The 23,162-nt window shown below is 46.4% G+C and overlaps 1 protein-coding gene across 1 annotated transcript in view; it reads right to left on the bottom strand.

Moving 5' to 3' along the window:
* Positions 1 to 127: 127 nt before the first annotated feature.
* The window catches only part of DGUOK (deoxyguanosine kinase), a 41,473-nt gene continuing 18,438 nt past the window's right edge, over positions 128 to 23,162 (bottom strand). Inside the window, 8 exon segments of the mRNA XM_027855640.1 lie at positions 128 to 1,498; positions 2,750 to 2,849; positions 4,382 to 4,497; positions 7,696 to 7,843; positions 15,074 to 15,144; positions 15,146 to 15,312; positions 17,817 to 17,944; positions 18,963 to 19,150. Of these exon segments, the coding sequence (XP_027711441.1) occupies positions 1,469 to 1,498; positions 2,750 to 2,849; positions 4,382 to 4,497; positions 7,696 to 7,843; positions 15,074 to 15,144; positions 15,146 to 15,312; positions 17,817 to 17,944; positions 18,963 to 19,150 (948 nt within the window). The 3' untranslated portion in view covers positions 128 to 1,468.

Below are 23,162 nucleotides of genomic sequence, written 5' to 3'. Positions count from 1 at the left end.
TGTGTGTGTGTGTGTGTGTGTGTGTGTGTGTGTGTGTGGCAATTGGGGTTAAGTGATTTGCCCAGAGTCACACAGCTAGTGAGTGTTATGAGGCCAGATTTGAACTCTGCTTCTCCTGACTCCAGGGCTGGTGCTCTATCCACTGCCCCACCAAGCTGCCCCACCAATACCCTTATTTTCCAGATGAGGAAACTGAAGCCAGAGAAGTGATGTGAATTGTCTGAGACTACTTGGGTAGTAATTGGTAGAACCTATGTCTCTGGAGGCCTTCCCTGCCCCCCACCCTATGACTACAAATCCAGTGTTCTTTCTATTTCAAAACTCCTGCCTGGTATTCCCAGGATAACATAGGATCATCTGTTTCTGTATATTTGTATTCTAAAAGTCATCAATCACAAAACCTAAGGAGGAAAGAAAGGATGGAGCATCCCAAGATGCCCTGTTTCATAAGGGCACGTGGGGGGCAGGGGTGGAGAAGCAAAGCCCTGAGCCCTGGCATGGTCTCCCTGCTTTGTGGTCTCACCCTTGTCAACTCGATCCTTTCTGCCCAACCACTTCCTTTATTCTGCCCATGCCCACACTTGAGAGCTTAGCATGGCTCCCTTGGGCCTGGCTTTCTGCCCTAGCATGCCACCAGGGGCTCTAATGTGGGGAGGGATCCATGGGAGGTCAGAAAAAGCTAGTCATGTGGTGGGGAAGCCTCAGGCCCCTGCCTGTACTCAGCACATGTATGGCTAATGGGATTTATGAAAGCCAGGCCTTCCAAGAGTTAGCAACTCTGAGCGACACAAGGACCAATCGGGATTCCAAAGGACTCAAGGAAACATGCCGTCTACCTCTAGACAGAGACTGACGGAGGCCTGTTTTCTCTCTGTCTGCCTGTCTCTGTCTCTATCCCCTTTCTTGTTGGACATGGTGGCCTTGTTTTGCATGCCGTCTACCTCTAGACAGAGACTGACGGAGGCCTGTTTTCTGTCTGTCTGCCTGTGTCTGTCTCTATCCCCTTTCTTGTTGGACATGGTGGCCTTGTTTTGCACAGCTCTACATGTTTGTAATGTATTGCTTATCTTCTAAATGGGTAGGGAAGGGGGAGTAGAGAGGGAGAGAATTTGGACCTAAAAATAAAACAAAATTGAAGAAAAAGGAAAGTCTTCCAGAACCAAGGAAAGCCCGAACAAAGACCTTTGAGATTCTCTTATCCTGGGACCGTGTGATCACAGATCAGCTCTATAGGGCTGGAAGGAGCCTTGGAGACCATCAAGTGTGACGCTGGCATTCAACAGATGAGGAAAGTGAGCCTCCCAGCAGCTGCTCAGGGTCACTAAAGAAGCCCATGAGCGCCAAATAAGGCTCGGGGAGCAAAGAGGCCTGGACAGATGGAATCCATGGTTCTCCAAGCTGCAGAAAGGCACTAGCTGGTGAGAATGCCTGCCCAGCCCCACAGATCTTGCCTAGCAGGACCACGGCTTCATCCTAGATTCTTTACAAAGGTGTTTACCTGTTGGAAAAAACAGACAAACAAAAATCAATTTCACACTGTGGTAGACAGAAAAAAGCCATCCCTCCACCAAAGTCCTCTTCAGACAGAGTGTAAGCTCCTTGAGGGTAGGGTCAGCTTCATTTTCTGCCTTTGTAGCCCCAGCATCTAGCAGAATGCTTGGCACACAGTAGGCTCTTAGCCACTGCTTACTGATGGGGCCTATTGTTTCATCGTGGTGTATAAGTGACCCTGAGTCCTTGAAAGCCAAGTCCTCAGAGAGGGATGTTCAGGTCCTGCTAAAGCCTAAAGGTTTTGAGTAGGAGCCACCATGGACCCATCATGGAAGCATTAGCCGAGCTGAGTTCGCAGAGGCTCACCGCCATCACCAGCTACGGGATTGGGGATGAATTTCCCAGCCGTGGTGCCTCACAATCACCAGGTACGAAGGCATTTGTGACCGAAGGCAGTCCACATGGATAGAATCCTGGCTCCCAAAGCCCTGGCAGGACAGGACTAGTCAGGCTAGAGGCATCTTAGCAGAGCCCAGAAGTTTGACAGAAGAAAGAGAAAACAATTTGTTTCTAGGCATAGTGTAAGGCAAGTGGAGGACGGAGTGGAACAGAGAGAGCCTGAGTCCACACTGCCTGGGTCCAGAAAGCCCGGATGCTTCAATGGACAAAATAAATGGGGATGATGACAGCTCTATTAGTCAATCGCTTCTGAGAAGACAGCATTGGAGGAAACGGGAAGCCCATGCCCTGCTTTCTTTGACCCAGACAGCAAGGGCCATATTGTCCTGCAGATGGAGAATTGTTATGGATTCAGCACTGGAAGGGGCTTTGGGGTCCAGCAAATCAGTCCAATCCCGTCCCTGGCAGATCAGACAAGGGAGGCTCACACAGTCAGGAAGTGCAAAGGCAGGATATGAATACAGATCTTGCCTCTAAACCCAGCACTCTCTCCTAAGTGACTCAAAGTGACACTAAGTCTTTTGGTCTCTCTCTTTTCAGGTGAAAGCCCAAGGAAACCCTGGGATCATCAGGTTTAGAACTAGCAGGAAGTTTAAAGGTCATCTGGTCTAATCCTCCCATTTTACAGATAAAGAAATGGAGGCTCAGACAGGGGAAACGACTCATCCAAGTTCACACAGTGCCTGGATCTCCAGGTGTTCATTTTTAGAGATCACCCTTTCCCTAAGCAAAGCAGGGGGCTCAGGACAATGTTAAATGTCTACTGTAAGTCAGAGGTCAGAGGTAGAGCCGTGGTGACCTTTGTCATGAGCTCCTCTTGCCTGGCTGCCTCCTCAGAAAAATCCTCATTGATGTCCAGCACCAGCACAGGGGCCTTCTTCAAGGTCTCAAAGTGGAGCCTGCGGGAACCAGACGTACGGGAGAGGCTGAGAGGTAGTCGTTAGAGCATTTCTAGAATGGGGGTAGGAACTGGGAGGGGAGGGGGAAGAGGGATGGAGGAGCAATCTGGCCTTGGAGTCAGAGGCCCTGGGGCCAGATCTTGCCTCCTGCCATTCAGTAGCTGTGGGACCTTCAGCAAATCATGGCAGGTCTCAGAGCTTCAGTTTCCTCACTTGTCAGATGGACAGGTTGGATGAAACGGCCTCACAGTCCCTTCTACCTTGATCCTAGAGTTTTCATCTGGACAAACAACAAGGAAACAGGCTTTTTTTTTTTAAAGTGTTGGGATTGCTTTTGGGGTCTCTGACATTGTTGTTGTTCAGTCATTTTTCAGTTGTGTCTGACTCTTCAAGACCTCATTTGGGGTTTTCTTGTCAGAGACACTGGGCTGGCTTGCCATTGCCTTCTCCAGTGTCTGAGGCTGGATTTGAACTCATAAAGACTCCAGGCCTGGTGCTCTAACCACTTTGACACCTAGCTGCTAAAACCCAAAGTCACTGGGAAGGAGTGGATGCTCTCCCAAGGTGGACAAAAATTAAGCAAAACCTTGGGAGGTCAAATAAGCAAAATTAATTCCAAGACCAGAACTTTGGGTGATGCGAGAAAAGCTAACAAATAGTCAACTGGAATGTACGGAAACCACCAAAAGGGTGGCTGTGCATCTCCATACACTCATTTCAGACAAACCAGTCAGAAACTGCTGGGACAGTTCTAAGTCTGGATCTTGGGGTGGCCACAACCAACCAATAGGAATCCTAAGAGCCAGCATCATCTGAAGGCACTTGAAGGCTCTAAAACACTTTACATGTGTTCTATGCTATCTCACTTGAGCTCTGTAACAACCCTGTAAGGTGTTATTATTAGCCCATTTTTACAGATGAGGAAATGGAGGAACTGAGAGGTGAATTTACTTGCCTTTTATCATAGATTGAGGTCTAGAAGTCAGGGGAGGGGGGGCGTCTCCAATCGTCCTGATCTACATCTGGCCACTGGACCCAGATGGCTCCAGAGGAGAAAGTGAGGCTGGTGACTTTGCACAGCCTTCCCTCACTCAAATCCAATTCACTTGCAAGTCATGGCATCACCTTCCTGATGTCATGGTCTTCTTTGAGAATGAAGGGCAAACAAGAACAGATCTAGAAGGGACCCTAGAGGAATCTGAGGAAATTAAAGTGATTTGTCCAAGGTCATGCTGCTAATAAGACACATGGCAGATGGCATTGTTGACCCTGGAGTCACCACCTCTGACATTTATTAGATGTGTGACCCTATGTAAGTCACTTGACCTCTCAATTTCCTCAGCTGTAGAATGAAGAGCTGGAACCCATCTATTTCTATGGTCTCTTCAGCTCTTAATCTCTGGGATGGCCGTCAAATGCAGACCATGCTGACTCCAAGGCCAGTGCTCTCTACTCATCTGCAATACTGCCATGACAGAAGTAGTGTCCTTGCTAAGCAAGCGGTCCATGGGACAGCCGTGCATGCCACTTACTCAGTCACCTTATGGATGAACCAATCTTCATGCTGAGCATGGAGTTGTTCAAGGTAGCCCAGCTGGACGCCCTTCTCTTCAGCCCTGGCTCGCTGCCGGAGTCTCTTCAGACATACCTAAAAGAAATCCCAAGCTCTATCGGCAAGGCTAGGACAAAGCTCTTTTCCCTTCCCTGTTTCTGTGATCTTTGGCCAGGACTGAATTACAGACCTTTCAAACTCATCAGAGAATTTAAGGGTTGGAAGGGATCTTGGAAGTCCTATCTAACCCCTACTTGAAAGAGGAGTCAATTCCTTCTAAAACTCCCAACAAATGCTTGTTCAAGCTCTTTAATGGTGGTGAACTCATCACCTTAGAAAGTATCCTAGCCCACTTTTGGACGGCTAGAATTGTTACAAGGTTTTTCCTCGTGGTGAAATGAAACCATCCTCTTAGTAATTTGTATCCTTTGGTTCTGGAGTCAGAAGGCCTGGGTTCAAATGCTGCTTCTGATGCTAGCTACCCACGTGACCTTGGACAGGTCAGATCTCTGGGCTGCAGTGAATCCATCTTAAAATAAGGGTGTTGAACTAGGTGGCCCCTGAGACCCCTTCTGTCTCCAGATTCTATGAAAATCTGAGAAGCCAGAAGAGAAGCTGCCATCTTGATCCTCATTCACTTAAATGTGATCCTGTTAATTCTCCCATTTGAACGTAAGCTCCTTGAAGGCAGGGACTCCGCTCTCCTTAGCATCCACAGCACTTACTAAATCCTTACTAAACAAATGCTTGGTGATTGGTTGGCTATGTCATTTTTGTCTTTGTTTCTCCTGAGCCGAGCAAAAGTCCGATCTGTTGTTTTAGCTGTTTCAGTTAAGTCCAACTCTCCTCGACCCAATCTGGGGTTTTCCTAACAAAGCTACTAAAGCGGTTTGCCATTTCTTTCTCGAGCTCATTTTCCACTTGAGGAAACTGAGGCAAACAGAATAAAGTGACTTGTCCAGGGTCACATAGCTAGTAAGTATATCAGCCCAGATTTGGACTCAGGAAACTGAGTCTTCCTGACTCCAGGCCTGGCACTCTATCTGGTCTGCCACCTAGCTGCCCCTAAAATCACATCAACTAGACATTTAACAAATGTTCACTGATTGATTCTAATTAGGATTAGGCTCCAAATCCTGGCTCTGACACTTATTACCTGTGTTCTTTTGGACAAATCATTTAACTTCTCTGGGCCTCAGTTTCTTCCTCTGTATTAATGAGAACTATTGATGAAATGGCGGCAGCTATCTGACACAGTAGATAGAATGCCAGGTCTGGAGTCAGGAAGACTCTTCTTCTTGAGCTCAAATCTGGTCTCAGATCTTTACTAGCTATGTGATCCTGGGCAAGTCACTTAACCCTGTTTGCCTCAGTTTCCTCATCTGTAAAATGAGCTGAAATGAATGAAATGACTGAACAATAACAACAACAATAATGAAATGAGGCCCTTCTACCTCTAAATTAAATCATCTCACCGGTCATCCCTTAGCTATTCTTAGGTAGCACAGTGAATGGAGTACAAGACTTGGAGTCAGGAAGATTGAAGTCAAATCTTGCTTCAGATACTTCCTAGCTCTGTGATCAACCCTGAACAACTCACTTAACCTCTGTCTCCCTCAATTTCTTCATCTTTAAAATGAGGATAAAAATGGCATCTACCTCACAGGGTTGTTGTGAGGATCAAACAAATCAACATAAGTAAACATCCTTCATCATCATTATTATTATTATCATCTATTATTTCTCCAATGAGCCTGCAATGCCTACTATTGAGCTGGGGAAAATAATCCTCCTTCATCGATGGACTTTCAGCTCCAAGAAGATAGAATAGGCCTGGTTTTCTTGGAGCTTACCTGCCCCATGGCTCATGGGGTTTCAGATCTAGGGCTGAAAGGGGTCTTTGAGGGTATCATTTAGCGCAGTTCTCTCCACAAGCTTTTTGAAGCGAATCGATTTATGATCATAAATGTTGAAGGGACAGTTGGTGCTTATAGGAGGGCCATCAAACCTTCACAAAGTACCTATCGTGTGCCAGACATTATGCTAGATTCTGGGGGTACAAAGACTACAGGGAAAGTGTTCCTAATCTCAGGTTTACTTTCTAAAGGGAGAGACAATTGGTCAATCAGTCAATCAACAAACAATCAATAGTATTTATTAAGCCCTAGTACATACCAGGAACTAGGCTAGGGGCCTTGAAGACCTTCTAACCTTTCAATTTGCAGAGAAGGAAGGATCATGGCAGCATCTGACTGCTCCCCACTTCCATATTTTATAAAGGAAAGTGAGTCCAAGAGAGTTGAAATCACCTTCCACTGGTCATATAGCCAGTTAGTGGAAAATCCAGGATCAGAATAATCAGAATATATATATATATATATATATATATATTTATATGCACGCATGCAGGCATACACACACACACACAGAAGGTCTAGTCAGTTCAGAAGACGTGAGTTTTATGATCTTATGATTACAATATGAATGGCCAAAATCTCAGTTTCCTTATCTGTAAAATGGGGATGATAATATTAGTACTAAGTGATTCAGCCTAAACATGGGCTATTATGATGGGAATTTTACTATTTGACTAGCTTTCACTTGCTAATCCATTGCTGACATTCTGGGAATGGCAATTATTCCTGGGCTGCTTTCCTTGGGCAGAGAAGGCAGCATCACAAAGACAAGGAAGAGAATATTTAATGGAGGCAGGAAAGACCATCCCCCCCTCCCCCCATTCCCTCCTAGCAGGCCAGACTCATTGCCCTGGGGCTGCAAGGGAAGCTGAGGTAATTGGGTCCCCGACCCACAACTGCCAGGAGCCAAAAAGGGAAATCCAGGCTTCAATTTCCCAAATGAAGGCAAGAGTTCCCCCCCGCCCCCCTCCATTTCCCAAAGGCCGCTTCCAGAGGGCCTGGCTGGGGAGGGGCTTTGGTTTTAGAAAACAGAGGATTAGATTCGGAGGGCCAGTGTTTGTGTTAACATAGGCTCGTGGTCTTAGAGCCAGCTAGAAGGGTCATCAAGTCATCTAGTCAAACCCTCTCATTTTATAGGTGAGGACTGAGTTGCCCACACCTCCTTTTGAGGTCTTTAAAGGGACACGCGACCGAGAAAGAGCAGAGCTAGTTCTGAATTCAGGTGCTCGGACCCCAAATTCAGCATCCTAGACTGCCTCCCCCACCCTCTTTCAGCTGATCTGGTTCAGATGACCCTGCTTGAGCCAACTCCTCCCCCAGCTCCACCCTCCTCCCACCTCAGGTCTCCGGAATTCTCTGAGCCCGAGTTCAGTGATACCTGGGGAGAAGCCTGAAGGTAGATAAAGCCATCCAGGAGAATTCGGCTGTGGAATTCCTGGAGAAGGAAGGAATGCCAATTCTGATAGACAGCCCACTCGACATCATTCAGAAAGCGATTTTCAAAGAGATTCTTGGCGAAGATGTACCTGGGTGGGGATGAGAGGTGGGGCACAGTGGGGAGAGGAAAAAAAGATGGAAGAGTGGGTAGAAAAACCAACCAGAAATCCAAAGGTGGGATAATAATAGCCCCTACCTCCCAGGGTCGTAAAGATCCAATGAGATAATACTTGTATAGCACTTTGCAAATTTTAAAGCACTATATATAAATGCTATTATTATTATTATTAGCCAGAGCTGGGTCTTGAACCTGAGTCCCCCATTCCTTATGCAGTGTGCAGCATTCTTCCCCAATACAAGGCTCCCTAGGTCAGGAATTAACCAACTCCTAAAACTGTCAACAAATAAAGGCCAATTCATCTGTGCAAACACTTAATCAGTACCTATTGAATTCCAGGCTCTGGGCCAGGGACTGGAGATATACAATAATGGTAAGAAGGAGAATGGCGTTGTTGTTGTTTAGTCATGTTGGGCTTTTTTCCATCCATGGGGTTTTTTCTTGGCAAAGATACTGGAGTGGTTTGCCATTTCTTTCTCCATGGGGTTTTTTTCTTGCCATTTCCTTCTCCAGTGCATCCTCATTTTTAGAGATGAGGAACGGAGGCAAATAGGGCTTAAGTGATTTGCCCAGGGTCACAGAGCTTGTAAGTGTCTGAAGCTGAATTTGAACTCAGAACTTCCTGACTCCAGGCCCTGTGCTCCATCTGCTGCACCATTTAGCTGCCCCAAAAAGGAGAATAGGGGCAGCTAGGTGGTGCAGTGGATAGAGCACCGACCCTGGAGTCAGGAGGACCGGAGTTCAAATGCGGCCTCAGACCAAACACTTGACACTAGCTGTGTGACCCTGGGCAAGTCACTTAACCCCAATTGCCTAAAACAAACAAACAAAAAAAAGAAAACAAAAAACCAAAAAGGAGAATAAAAAATCATATTTATATAGTATTTATACAGTATGGCAAAGTCTTCAAAACACTTTTATGTAGAATCTTGCACCTTTTAACTGCCCCCCTCCCCCAATATGCTTTGCCAGAGACTCCAGCATCCTTGGTGTTCAATGGAATCTCTCAGTTGGGCATTCTCTCTGGCTGTCCCCCATGCCTGGGATGTTTCTTTGCCTCCTGGCTTCCCTAAAGTCCCAGCTAAAGTCCCACCTCCAGGAAGTCTTTCCTCATTCCCCTTAATGCCAGCACCTTCCCTCTGGTGATCACTTCCATTCATTTATCCTGTCAATAGCTCACTGGTACATTGTTGTTTGCATGTTGTGCTTTTCCATTGTATCTCCACACTGGGTCAGTCACGCAACAGAGAGATCTTAAGAAATGTTTACTGACTGACTGACTGATTGACTTCAAGATTCAGTATAAACCCTATAAGAAGCTTTTCCTGCTTCCCCTAAGCTGCTAGTTCCCCCCCCCCCATAAATAAATGTACATGTTGCTTACCTAAGAGAATGCAAGCTCATTGAGGGCAGGTTTTCCCTTTTGTCTCAGTATTGCCAACGCTTAGCACAGAAGTGCTTAGCAAGTGCTTGAAATGGAAATACAGTACTTCACTTGAAATAATGCAGAAGATGTTGAAAAAGAGAGCAAGAACCCAAGTCCTACCTTCAAGGAGATTACAGTGTAATCGGAAGAGGAAGACACACAAATAACTATGGACTCAAGGGAAAGGCTGAACATGGAAAGGAAAACGGAAAATAAGCAAAGGAGAGAGCCAGGCAAAGTGCTTGGGAAAGCTGGGGACTCACAGCCAGGAGTTCAGGAAAGACTTTATGGAATCAAGAGCATCAATGAAACAATGAACCTCCCTGGCCTTCCCCCCCCCCCCCCCCCCTTGGCTCAGAGCAGCCCAAGGAAGCTCAGAAGGGGCCCCTCCTCTCCCTGCCTTCCCCAAGCAGGACAGGGCAGGGTGGGTACAACCATGTTATATTTAATTTACTTTAAAAAAACCCCCACTATATAATAGATTCACATTTTCATATAATAAACACGTAGATATATAAAGAAAAAGACTCCCTGGGGGTGGCAGCCCCTATGTTTGGCCTTGAAATAAGTGAAGAATTTCAATGAATGGAGATAGGGGTAGGAAGGGGAATTCTATTCCAGGCTCAGGGGAATTGCATCAGCAAAGACAGGAAGAGCATGGAAGATAGGACACAGGCGGAGGAGAGAACAGTTAGTCTGAACCACAGATAATATGCAAGTATAGAAAAGTCAGTTGGAGACAGCTAGTGGAGGACCTTGAATGGCAGGCTTAGGCACATGGACTGTACTGGGTAAGCAATGGGGAGTGACCTAATTAGGATGGGGCCTCAGGTGTGAAGGGTGTCAGGCAGAGAGGGCAGACTGGAAGCAAGGAGCCCAATTAGGAGCCTATTACTGATGTGTAGGGGGAAAGGGATGAGGGCTTAAACAAAGATGGCTGCAGAGGGAGCAGCGACAAGGGGTCAGATGTAAGAGATTCTGCCAAGGTCTAATGGACAGAATGTGGCACATGACTGGAAGTTGGGGGGTGGAGGGATAGAGGAAAAGGGAGAACAGTTCTAAGCCTTATTGCCTTTGAAGATACTGAAGCCATCAACAGAAATAGAGAAGTTTGCAGTGGGGAGGAGGGGGAGATAGATATGTGTGAATGAAAAAGCATCAGTAGGTGCTCGGTATTTTCCACATATATGTGTTATGCATCGGGATATACAAATACAAAAATAAGACAGAGAGTCCCTGCCTTCAGGGAACCTCCATTCTAATAGGCAAGGACAATGTAGCAGTCAATAAGCATTTATTAAGCATCTAAGGCATGCCAGTCACACTGCTAAGTTAGGGATAGAAAGCAAGGCAAAAACAGACCTTGCCCTCAGGGAGGTCACATTCTAATGGAAGAGAGAACACGTGAGTAAATAGATAGACACAAGACAGATATAGATTAGCTGGAAGGCAACTTTAGAGGGGGAGGCTGTCGAAGGCTGGGAAGGAGGGTTTTATTGTAGGAAGTAGTGGTGACAGGATCTATAGAGCAATTGATGAGGAGTACTTGCGATGCCGAGTGGGATGTGCCATTGGGGTGTCCAGATGGCTGTGTCCAGCAGGCAGAGGAAAAAAAAAAAAAAACAACAGCAACACAGGGCCAGCGTTCTGAAGAGAGTCTGAGATAGAAGATATAGACTTGGGAGTCATTCGTATACAACCGAAGCCATGGGGGTGGATGGGCTTGATAAAGTAAAGAGTAGAGAGATTAAGAGGCAGCTGAAGAAACAGACATCTGCGTTTAAGAATGAGGAGTCAGTTATATAGACAAAGAAGAGTCCCACCGGGAGGAGAACCGTGACAGAACAATGCCAGGGAAGCTTGGGGGAGGGGAAGGCATCCAGAAGGAGGACAGGATCCATCCTAAAAAGAAGTCAGGGAAGCTAAGTACAGATTTAGAAACTGAGCCAAGGAAAGCTAGTGACAGCAACTTAGGGTGTGAGACAGGATTCAAATCCAGCTCTTCTTGGCTCCAAAGTCAGTATTCTTTTCCTGACATTATGCTATAATCTCAAGGATGAGATGATGGGGCAAGACCTTCTCTCCTTGGATGCTGCCCCCATCCTGGTACAGGCCCTCATCACCTACCACCTAGATTATTGCCATAGGCTTTCCCAGCCTCGTGTGTCCCCACTATAGTCCATCCTCCACTCAGCTGTCAACTTGATCTTCCTGAAGTGCGGGTCTGACCATGTTACACAATAAGCTCCCTATGACCTCAGGATCAAATGTAAAATGCTCTGTTTGGCATTCAAAGCCCTTCACAGCATGGTCCCTCCTTACAGTCCCAGCCTTCTTCCACCTTCCTCCCCTACATGCACTCCCTGATCCAGTGACAGTGGCTTCACCCTCGACTTCATTTTCAGCAGCTCTCCTCCATTCCTGGAATGCTCTCCCACCGCATCTCCATTTCCCTGCTTTCCTAGATTCCTTCATGTCCCACCTTCTGCAAAAAGCCTTTTTATAAGCCTTGAGAACAGGGCCTTTAAGAAAAACAAAAGCGTACAGTGCCTGGAACCTAGTTATGGTAGGTGCTTAATAAATGATTACTGACTTCACTTAAGATGTTTAGGATAGCAGATAATTCAGAGCTAGAGGCAAGACCTGCAGAGAGTGAAAGTGGAGAGACTTTTGAAAAAGATAAGAAATCTTTTAAAATTCAGATATCCAGAGGGGAAAGACATCTTAGAAGTCAGGAAACCGAACTTCCTCATTTTATGACCAAGGAAACTGAGGGCCACAGTGACTTGCCTAAGGTCACACCCATAGCATATAGCCCAGGGATTGAAACCCATGTTCGAAGCCTCCAAATCTAACTCTCCCTGGTAAATCAAAAACCATTTATTAAGGGCTTCCTCTACTCTTTAAGATTATAAGTTATACTGAGGAAACTGAGGCAGAGAGGTTGGGTGGCTTGCCCAGGGTCCCACATGTATTGCATGTCTGAGATTGGATTTCAACTCAGATCCAGTTTCAACTCTTTATCCATTGTGCCGTTACGTATTAAAAGTTTCCATTGATTGATACATCTAGCTATGTGTTGAGGTAGATCTATAAATCAATGGGAATTTTATATATGATTTGTATAACTAGCTGCAAATAGGTGGTGCAGTGGATAGAGCACTGGCTTGGAATTAAGAAGACTCATCTTCTTGAGTTCAAATTTGGCCTCAGATACTTACTGGCTATGTGACCCCGGGCAAGTCAAATGACTCAGTTTCCTCATCTGAGGACAACCCCAAATAGGGTCACAAAGAGTTGGACACAACTGAACAACAAATGTGTTGAGGGCTTTATTTTTTGAGTTTGTTTTCATTTAATTTGCTCAATGTGGGAGAAGGGGGAAGAATTCTGGGATAGATTAAGAATATGCTTGTTGATTGAAAAATAAAAATCATTTTAAAAAAAAGACTGTAAGTTACGGAGAGCATGGCAACCTGCATTGGTAGAAGAATTTTCCTCACCAGGGAGTTCTCTATTCTAATGAAACCACAGGTCTAGTCTCCATTCCTTCGTGCCAGTGAGTGGGCTAAGCAACACCAGTCCCTACCTGCAAGGAGCTTACATTCTAACGAGGGAGACAATATAAACATAACTGGGCCAGAGACACCCTGCTTATGGAATAGACATTAGATAACTTTTGAGTGGGAGGGGATTCTCAGTCTTCAAGAGACTTCCCTTGGCCCCTCCCCAGTGTCTGCAGGAAACCAGATGCTGGGTGTCAGCAGAGAGGATGGCAGGAGGAGGAGGAGGGGGAGGGGAGAAGCTGGCCCAGGAGTTTTTGGGGCTCTTTTTTTTTCTCTAGGAAACTCAAGCTCCCATGGAGTAGGAGAATGCTCCTTAACTGCCACCTGCCACATCTTGAATAACATTCAGAGTCTCAGTAGCTGGGAAGGGCCCAGACCCAGCTGTCCTTGGAGCTGGGAAATAACACCCTTATGGTTTCTACTGTGCCAAAGGAACTGGCTGGCTCTGCCCCGTCCCCCACCATGTGTGTTTCCAGTATACTCACTTCCTCACTGAACACGTTACTGAATCTCCAGACGCAATTGAAAGAAGTAGGGGCTGAATCTAAAACTCACCCCTTTCCCCCAGATCCCCACCCCAGCTAAACAAACAACATTTGGCAAATAGAAACCCGGGCTTCAGAAGGGATCAGGTTATCTCATCAGGCCTGCATACAGGCTTAATTCCTCCCAACCATCCAAGCCAGAAGATGCAATTCAAACCCTAAACAATGAGGCTTGTTTGTAGACTCCAGTTCCTAAGGCAACACTCCACTGCATTTGTCAACCTTGGGCTAACCCCAAATCAGGCAGGCCTTCAATTATCCAAGACTCCCACGATGCTTTGTGGGAAGCCTGTAGATCCTTGCCTCAGTTTCCCTATTAGTCAAAAGGAGTGTCATACTGACCCTTTTCTTAACATGTTATAAGGGTTAAAGATAAAGTGCAGAAGCCATCTCTCCACTGGTCCTTCCCTTGCCCTACCCCCATTAGAAATGTTTAGGTCCCCAGACCACTAGTCTTGGGGTGGCCAGGAAGAGGAAACACTAGATGACATCTGAACACCCTTCCAAGCTAACACCCCACAATTCTATATCTGAAACGTTTCCTATTTCTTGGAGGAAGGCAGTAGGTGGAATCCCGGCCCAGGGGAGAAAGCACTTAAAAGTTTGCCAAATGCTTAAAGTGGGCCAAGGTCAAAGGAGCTAGGGAGAGTCAGGGAGGGGAAGGGCCAAGGGAAGCAATAGTAATGTGCTCCTGGTTCTCCTTTAGTCCTTTCAAGCTGTCCCTCTCACACAGGTTTTCTGCACAGAAACACCAGAAGAGAGAAGGTAATCTACAGGGGGAGGAGCCCCTCCCCCAACGTGACAAGCCCAACTGTCTACCTCAATCAGAAGCTGCAGTCAAGCCCTTTGTAATTCATCCATCTAACCCGTTCCTGGCAAAGTATCTATATTACTGGCTACAATTACACTCTTCATCAGAGTAACCACACTAAGGTATCCCACGGACAAGGCTATCAAAGTTTCTACTATAGTATCCAAGGATGGCTCCTCCCTGTATCATCAAAGTATCCATAGATAGCTATGCTACACTCTATCAAAGTATCTGTACTATTTTATCTGCTAAGATTAAAATAGTAACACTATCACAGTAGAAACTGTAGTGTCTGGTAATAGCGACAGTGTCAAAGCATCTCCCTGAGCCAACAATCTACATTGTTTGAGACGACATCCAAATGGTCTTCGTGAACAAAATATATGCACAACAGCATTAAAATAAGGCTAAAAGGGTAGGAGCCCATCATGGGGGAACGCCCTCCCAGCATGGGTGAAGATTCTTATCTCAGTCATTTCAAGAATTCTCCAGGGAATCCTTGCCTCCTGCAAAAGACTTTCCTTGGTTCTCCTAGATTATAGAGACGTCTTTTGGCGGGTGGGTCTCAGTGGGGGTGGGGGAGTGACGGAACAAAGTTGAAAAGACTAAGAGAATGTCTCTATATGGAGTTCAAGAGGGGTTTCAAAAAGCAAGCACTACCTCGAAGGCCAAGAAAGTTCGAAGCTTTCCTGGGCATTCTCCTGTGCTCTAGCAAGTGAGTGAATGCCTGAGATTTGGGTCTTGCCTGGAAAGAAGAGCAAGCGCGTGCCATCAGAAGGAGAGGAAATAAGCCACCAGCACAAAGAGTAGCTGGCCAAAACCAGGCCCCAAATTTTCCTTTCTAATAACTTACAGAAGCCCAGGGCCGACCAAGAAGTTTCCCAGCAGAGCAGCCAGCACATCTCCTGGATGGGCTGCATCCGCCCCAGCTCTCCTCTCCTCTCATGCTTTCCAAATTGTTAAACCACATGTTGGAACCATCTTGGGGTCTGGCCTCTGTGCCAGGGCCATGAATCTTCCGCCTCTCTCTTTCAGGGGCCTGGGATGAACAGCTCTGTGGGAACAGATGGGCTGACTTCCCAGGCAGTGAATCTGCAGTACCAATGCTTCTTAAAGTCCCTCTCCTGTGGGCCGCTCACATGCCCTTTCCCTCACTTGCCACTGCAGACTGCAAATCCCTGGAAGCTCTGCAAAAAATCCTGCCCTAGCATGGGGGCAGGGGAGGGGAACGGGCATAGATTGAGATCTGAAAAGGTCTTGAGAGATTGGATAATCTAATCTCATTTGACTGTGGAGGAACCTGAAGTCCAGGGATAGGAGGAGGAAGGGACTTGCTCAAGGTCACACAGGAAAGAGATTGGGTCATCTGACTCTGATTTCACGATTCTTTCCACTATCTGACTCAAATTATTTTCGGAGGATCATAGACTGGGACTAAAAGGGGCCTCAGGGCCCATCGAATCAGACCCACCAATGTGGTTGATGTTTAGTCATTTTCAGTCATGCCTGACTGTTCATGAGCCCTTTTGGTGTTTTCGTGGCAAAGAAGGTCTTCCTTCTCCAGCTCATTTTACAGATGAGGAAACTGAGGCAACAAGGTTAAGGGACTTGCCCAGGGTCACACAGCTAGTGTTTAAGGCTGTATTTGAATTCATGAGTCAGGCTTGACTCCAGGCCTGGCACTCTATCCATGGCACCACCTAGCTGCCCACTAATTTTACAGATGTGGAAACTGAGGTCCAAGGAAGTGATGTGACTTACTTAGGTGATCAGTGGCATATTCTCACTAATAAGATATAACCTTACACACCAGTCAAGAAACTAAGTTATATTAAAAAAATTTTTTTCTTCATCTCTACCCTCTATTACATAATAAGTACGTAACGGGATATTTGGTCCCTTTCAGCTCTCCAATTATATGATTCTATAGCCCTTTCCTCCAAAGCGTATGGGCTTGGGGGAGGGGAGTCGGTGCTAATCCCAGAGAAGTCACCAAGGAGTCTGAGCCCAGCTGGGGCTGTCTTTCTCTTTGGGAAGGTGAGAAGATTCCAATCATTGCCTTGTTTGGTTTTCTCAGCAAGCCCAGGGGAGCTGAGGCCTAACACTCATTTCTGTTAACTCTCATATGGCCTTTCTGACACTCAGAGGGGATGTGGGGGGGTCCCCTGATTAGAATGCTGTGGGTCAGTAAAACTGACTTTGCTGGTAACTGGAATTCATTTCTATTGTAGTATCATCATCATTTAAAAAAAAAAAAGCCACAGTAGAAAGACTGTCATCAGCAGACCTGGGTTCAAATTCAGACTGCGAGCTATGTGACCTTGGGTAATTACTAGTGTTCTCCTTCCCCGATGACCTCTCTATTATTCTCGTCCTATTTATTATGTCTTCTCTTACATATGTACCTGTTATTCCCTCTGTTGTTCCCCCCTCCCCCGTTCAAATGGAAGCTCCTTGTGGGTAAGGATTGGGCCACTCACTGTATTTTTTTTTCCTCTTTGATTTTTTTGGGGGGGGCTAGGCAATGGGGTTAAGTGACTTGCCCTGGGTCACACAGGTAGTGAGTGTTATGTGTCTGAGGCTGGATTTGAACTCAGGTCCTCCTGAATCCAGGGCCGATGCTCTATCCACTTCGCCACCTAACTGCCCCCACTCATTGTATTTGAATGGCAAGCATCCAGCTCACTGTCTGGTATACAGTAGGTGTTTAATAATAAACACTTGTCTCTGGGCCTCAGTTTCCTCACCTGGAGAGCACAGATAATCATCCTTGGCCAGTCTCTCTAGGGGGCTGTGGTCAGGCAAGCACTTTCTCTTGTAAACCCAAGGGAAGGCAGGGAAGGGAGGGGCACTCCGTCCACCCTCCATCTAGGCCAAGGCCATAGCTGCAGGGCAGCTACCCAAGACTCGGTCCAATGGCTCCCCCTTCCAGAGGGTCTCCTGCGGGAGGTCGACCATACCATTAATCACGTTTAAAGGGCTCCAAACAGGCCTGGGAGTCTAGACGTCAGACACTCTCTGGAATGAAGCCCACGCCAACAGGGACAGGACCCAACCTTCTCAGGTTACAACAAGCAGACTCTGGAAAGTCATTGAAGCAGATCTGTTGCGTCCTGGGGAGAGCAGCTCATCCCACAGCAGCAGGAGAGGGCTGCTGACTTCACAGATTCTTCCCATAGATGAGGTCAGGTGCCTAGGGGGCAGCATGGGGCAGTGGGTAGAATCCACTGGACCTACCGGGGTCCTGGAAAGGCCTGGGTTCAAATTGTGTCCCTAAAATTACTAGATGTGTGACTAAGGGCTAGTAGCTTCATGTCTCTAAGCCTCGTAAAATGGACCTGAGAATACTTACAGTACCTGTCTATCTCACTGGGTTTGTATAAAGCTTAAAGGAGATTTTGCAAACCTTAAAGCACTTTCTAAATGTCAGTTGTTATTATTCCTGCTACAGAATCTAGAGCTGAAGGAGACTTCAGTTCACAAGTTTAAAGATGTGCTTGTTGATTCATTGATTGGGTCTCTGCCTGTTCATCTATAAAAGGAAGAGCTCGGGATGGATGAGCTCAAATCTCCTCCCAGCTCTAAGATTCTGTTACTGGCAGCCTGGAGGCAGACCACGTATACATCTGCTGTCTTTGGACCAGCCTGGCCAAATTTGGAGCTTTCCAGGACCAGGCTGGTCTCTGGCAATCAATTCTTCAGCCAGAGGAGCTGCAATCTGCATCTGTGGAGAAAGACCTGATATGGATGAAACCAGAGGCTGGTAAAATATTGGAGGCAATGTAAAGGGACACAAGGAACTTGGTCTTTAGCTGAAAATAATGCCCTTGATTCTGATGCTGCTCTATCAATTGCCACAGACTGAGATCCCTGGGGCCAGGTTGGGAATTCTGGGAGCAGCTTCTGGCCTTCTAATGCCAAAAGATCCCACTTAAAAGCACTAAAACAAAGGTTCCCTCCTGGACCTGGCCTAGAGCAGCCACTCCAATGGGAGCAGTCCACTTGGCTACATCGATGCCAAGAAAGAAAATGGGATGGGCTAGGCTGGAGGGCAGGGGAAAAGGAGGAAATTGTCAACAATGTCATACTGTTTAGACAATTCTAGCTTGGGGGGACTTTTGAGATTATCTGGCATTACATAGGAGGAAGGCCCAGGGAAGAAAAAGCAGGGCCAGAGTATTGCTGACTTGCCACCTAAGAGCCATTTGAGTTTGTTAAATAGAGCAAGGTGGGACAAAGGGGTAAGTATTGGCTCAAGAGTCCAGAAGTCCAGGGTTTAGCTCTGGCCTCTGTCACCTTCAGCAGGTCACTTTAGCCTCTGGGCCTCAGTTTCTTCACCAGTAAAGTGAGTGGATAGGTCCCTTCTAGCTTTAAATATATGATTTTTCTAGAAATGGATCAACTCTTTATGAAGCTGATCTCATGAAGCTGAATCCACTCTCTATCCCCAAATCTACACAGGGTTGTCTTTGCTTTTGTTGGAGACAGGGTTTGGAATGACTAGCTGTGTATGGGTAAGTGACAACCCCTCAGAGCCTCAGTTTCCCCACAATAATCACACTACTACTCTTCTGTGGGTGAGGCAGATTGGCAAACCTTAAAGTGTCTTCCAAATGCAAGAATCTATTCTCAGTCAATTGTATTTTTGAATGTGGGAGGATGGCCCCCTCGGGAGGAGGAAGGCAGGCCTTCCAGGCATGGGGCCAAGGAGACTGCCAGGGCTGCTGGCTTCAGCACCTTACCTGTCACTGTACACTGACCGCTCAAAGACATGCACCGGCTTTTGGCCTTGTAAGAGGCTCTCTGGGTAGGGGGCCAGCTGAGTTCGCAGCCGACTCAGGAAGGAAAACGTCTGGAAGGTGTAGGACCACCGCGAGGGCTGCTGGTACATCATATCCAACAAGTTCCCCACACTCTGGGGAGGGCCAGCCTGGGGGGCAATGGAAGGGGGAGGGAAGTTAACTCACATGGGGTATTCTCCTCTGAAGCCCATCTGAAAATCAATGGGAACAATTACAAGGTATCATCTCCTTGGAAAGAAGCAGCCTCAGAGGGAAAGGATCCTTGGGCCCTAGATAGCACAGTAATTGTCTCTGTATAGAATGAGACCTTGTAGCTTTTCACCCAGGAGGAGACAATTACTTCCTTGGAGTTCTGCAATATTGGGATGGGCTGCCCTGGGAGGGAGGCTCGGGGTTCCACCACACAGGAGGCCTCCATGCAGAGGTTGTCTGAGCCCTGGTCCAGGATGAAATCCGGGGAATTCTATTGCAGAATACAGCTCACCTTGGCACTGAAATCCCCTCAGTCTGACTCCAACTTGTCTTTCCAGACTTACTCAGAGACAGCATGGGGCCAAAGGAGAAAGCACTGGCCTTGGAGTCAGGAAGACCTAAGTACCAATCTTGCCTCAGACACTTACTAGCTGCGTGACCCTGGACAAGTCGTTTAACATCTCTAGACTTGTTTCCTCATATTTAAGATAGGGAATAAGAATAAGGTCATTGGGAGGCTCAAATGAGCCAATATATGTAAAGTATGGGCTAGCAGTCCCCTTGAGGACTCTACAGTTTAGCAAAATCAGCTCTCTTGCTGACGTTGAACCTGCAAATTCCATCTCTTGCCTTGACTTCCGCACAGACTAGCCATCTTTCCCTGCTGGTTCATGAATGTGTTCCCTCCTCACTTCTCAGCCTCTTTAGAATGCCTAGCTTCCCTCAGTAATGAAGATGAGGATGAGGAGGAGGACAACGCTGTATGTTTCAATATTCCTTTAAGGACTGTATCATCTCATTTCACTCTCCCGCAGCCAGGGAGATAGGCACCATTATTACTTCCATGTCCCACATGAAGCAACTGAGGCTGGGCTGAAATGGAGGTTCTCTTCTGATCTTCTGGCTCGATGGTGGATTTTTCTGCCACAGAATAGCTGTTTACTCATCAGTCTAAGTGCTGCATCCTCCCCGGCAGAATGCAAGCTCTCGTGAGGGCCAGCTCTAGTTTTCCCTTTTGTCTTTGCTTTCTCAGGGGCTGATATCCTGCTAACAATAATTTTCAATAGGGGCAGCTAGGTGGCACAGTGGATAGAGCTCTGGCCTTGGGGTCAGGAGGACCTGAGTTCAAATCCAGCCTCAGACGCTTGACACTTACTAGCTGTATGACTCTGGGAAAGTCATTTAACCCCGATTGCCTCACCAAAAATAGCAGAAAAAAAATAATAATTTTCATTCACATCTATGTGATTTATGAAGCACTCTTCCTGTGACGTAGAGGCGAGGAAGGAGTGCATTCTAGGCATACAAAGACAAGGACATACAAGACGGATAGGGGAAATAGCAAGGAGGTCAGTTTGGCTAGGGGGGCAGCTAGCTGGCACACTGGATAGGTGCCTAGCTTGGAGTCAGGAAGACTCATTTTCCTGAGTTCAAATATGGCAGACACATACTAGCTGTGTGACCTTGGGCAAGTCACTCCAACCCTGTTTGCCTCACTTTCCTCATCTGTAAAATGAACTGGAGAAAGAAATGGCAAACTACTTCAGTATCTGTTCCGAGAGAACCCCAAATGGGGTCATGAAGAGTCAGACGGGACTGAACAACAACATCAAAGTTTGGCTGGAATATGTGAACCATCATCATCTTCAGTGAGTCTGGAAAGCTAGGCTGCAGCCTCAATGTGAAGGGCTTGAATGCACAACAGAGAAAACTGGAGTTGAACTTAGAGGCAATGGGAAGCCACTGGGACTTCTTGAGCAGCAGAGTTACATGGTCAGCTTTGTACTGTAGGAGGATCGATTTGGCATCTGTGTGGAATGTGGAGAGGGGAGAGCGCAGAGGCAGAGACCAACCAAGAGGGCCCTCCTTCAGGACAGAGGTGAAAATGGCACGAACACGGTGCATGTGAGCAGAAGGAAAGGGAGAGATGGGAGAGATGTCATGGAGGCAGAACGGACAAAAATTGACAACTGATTGGATTTAGGGAGAGCAAAGAATTAAGAATGACCATGAGGTTGAGCACCTGGGTAAGTGTAAGGATTCAACAGATGAAAATAGGAAAGTAAGAAGGAGAGAAGGGTCTGTGGATAAGGATAAGGTGTTCTGCATTAGACGGTAAGTCTCAGATAAGACATCTAGTTCTAAATGTCCAATAGGCAGTTAGTGGTGTGAGATCAAGAGAGAGACTGTGGTCGGACATATGGTTCTCAGGGCCATCTGTGCAAAGATGATAACTGCAAATAAGGCAAGAGATGTAACATGCTTCCAAACCATAAAGCATTATATAAAGTTATTACTGTTGTTGTTGGTGGTGGTATTATGACTGAACCATGGGAGCTGATGAGATCATCAAGAAAAAATGGACAGAGAGAGAGAGGAGACACACATACACACAGAGAGAGAGAGAGAGAGAGAGAGAGACAGAGAGAGAGACAGAGAGAGAGAGACAGAGGGACAGAGAGAGACAGAGGGACAGAGAGAGAGAGAGAAGGGAAAAGGACCCAGAGCAGAGACTTTGGGGACACCCATGGTTAAGGGTGTCCTATTTGGATGATGAACCAGAAAAGGGGCCTGAAGAGAGTCCAGACAGGGAGAAGGAGAACCAAGAGACAAGAAAACCCAGAGAAGAGAGAACATCTAGGAAGAGAGGGTGGTCCATGTGTCAGATGTGTGGGAAAGGTCAAGAAGGAGGAGAGTGGAGAAAGACCAAATGATCTTGGCAATTTAGAACACTGGTAACTGTAGAGTGATCAGTTGGATGAGGTCAGAATCCAGATTGCAAGGGTTTGACAAATAAAGGAAGTAGAGGCAGTGAGTATAGATGGATGGTTTTTTCCCCTAGGAACGAAAAGGGTAGGAGAGTTATAGGACAACAGCCTGAGGGCCAAGTGAGCGGTTTGTTTGTGTGTTTTTATTTATTTATTTATTTTTTAAGTGAGGCAATTGGGGTTAAGTGACTTGCCCAGAGTCACACAGCTAGTGAGGGTTATGTGTCTGACGCCAGATTTGAACTCAGGTCCTCCTGACTTCAGGGCCAGTACTCTATCCACTGTACCACCTAGCTACCCTGTGTGTTTTTATGAATGGGAGAAACTTTGGCATAATTATAAAGATCAGGTAAAAAACCATTAGAGAAGGAGATATTGGATAGCTAGGTGGCACAGTGGATAGAGCTCTGGCCTTGGAATCAGAAGGACCTGAGTTCAAATCTGGCCTCAGACACTCGACACTTACTAGCAGTGTGACCCTGGGTGAGTCACTTAACCCCAACTGCCTCACCAGAAAAGCAAAACAAAAAAAAAACACACACAAAAAAGGAAATATTAAAATTTGGAGGAGGACAAATATAAGGTTAGGCTGCCAGGAGATGAGAGGGGGACTCAAGGACCCAAGTAGGGATGTTAGCCTTGGCAAAAGGGCCACCTCTCACCGTCTCACACCTATCGGATTGGCTAATATAACAGAAAAGGAAAATGACAAATTTTGTTAAAGATGTGCGAAAATCAGGACACTAATGAACTGTTGGTGGAGTTGTGAATTGATCTAACCATTCTGGAGAGCAATTTGGAACTGTGCCCAAAGGGCAACACAACTATGCATACTCATTGATCCAGCAATTCCACTACTAGGTGTATATCCCAAACAGATCATAAAAAAGGGAAAAGGACCCACATGTACAAAAATATTTATAGCACTTCTTTTTGTGGTGGCCAAGAACTGGAAATTGAGGGAATATCCATCAACTGGGGAATGGATGAATAAGTTGTGGTATATGAATGGAATGGAATAGTACTGTACTATAAGAAATGATGAGTAGTGTGCTCTCAGAAAAATCTGGGAAGACTTATATGAACTGATGCTGAGTGAAGTGAGTAGAAGCAGGATAATATTGTACACAGTAACAGCAACATTGTGTGATGATCAACTATGAATAACTTAACTCTTCTA

Source organism: Vombatus ursinus, unplaced genomic scaffold (assembly GCF_900497805.2).
Source record: "Vombatus ursinus unplaced genomic scaffold, bare-nosed wombat genome assembly UNPS02010980.1, whole genome shotgun sequence".
Classification (NCBI taxonomy): domain Eukaryota; kingdom Metazoa; phylum Chordata; class Mammalia; order Diprotodontia; family Vombatidae; genus Vombatus; species Vombatus ursinus.
The sequence above is the reverse complement of the archived record's forward strand: the minus strand, read 5'-3'. Positions and strand labels throughout refer to the sequence as shown.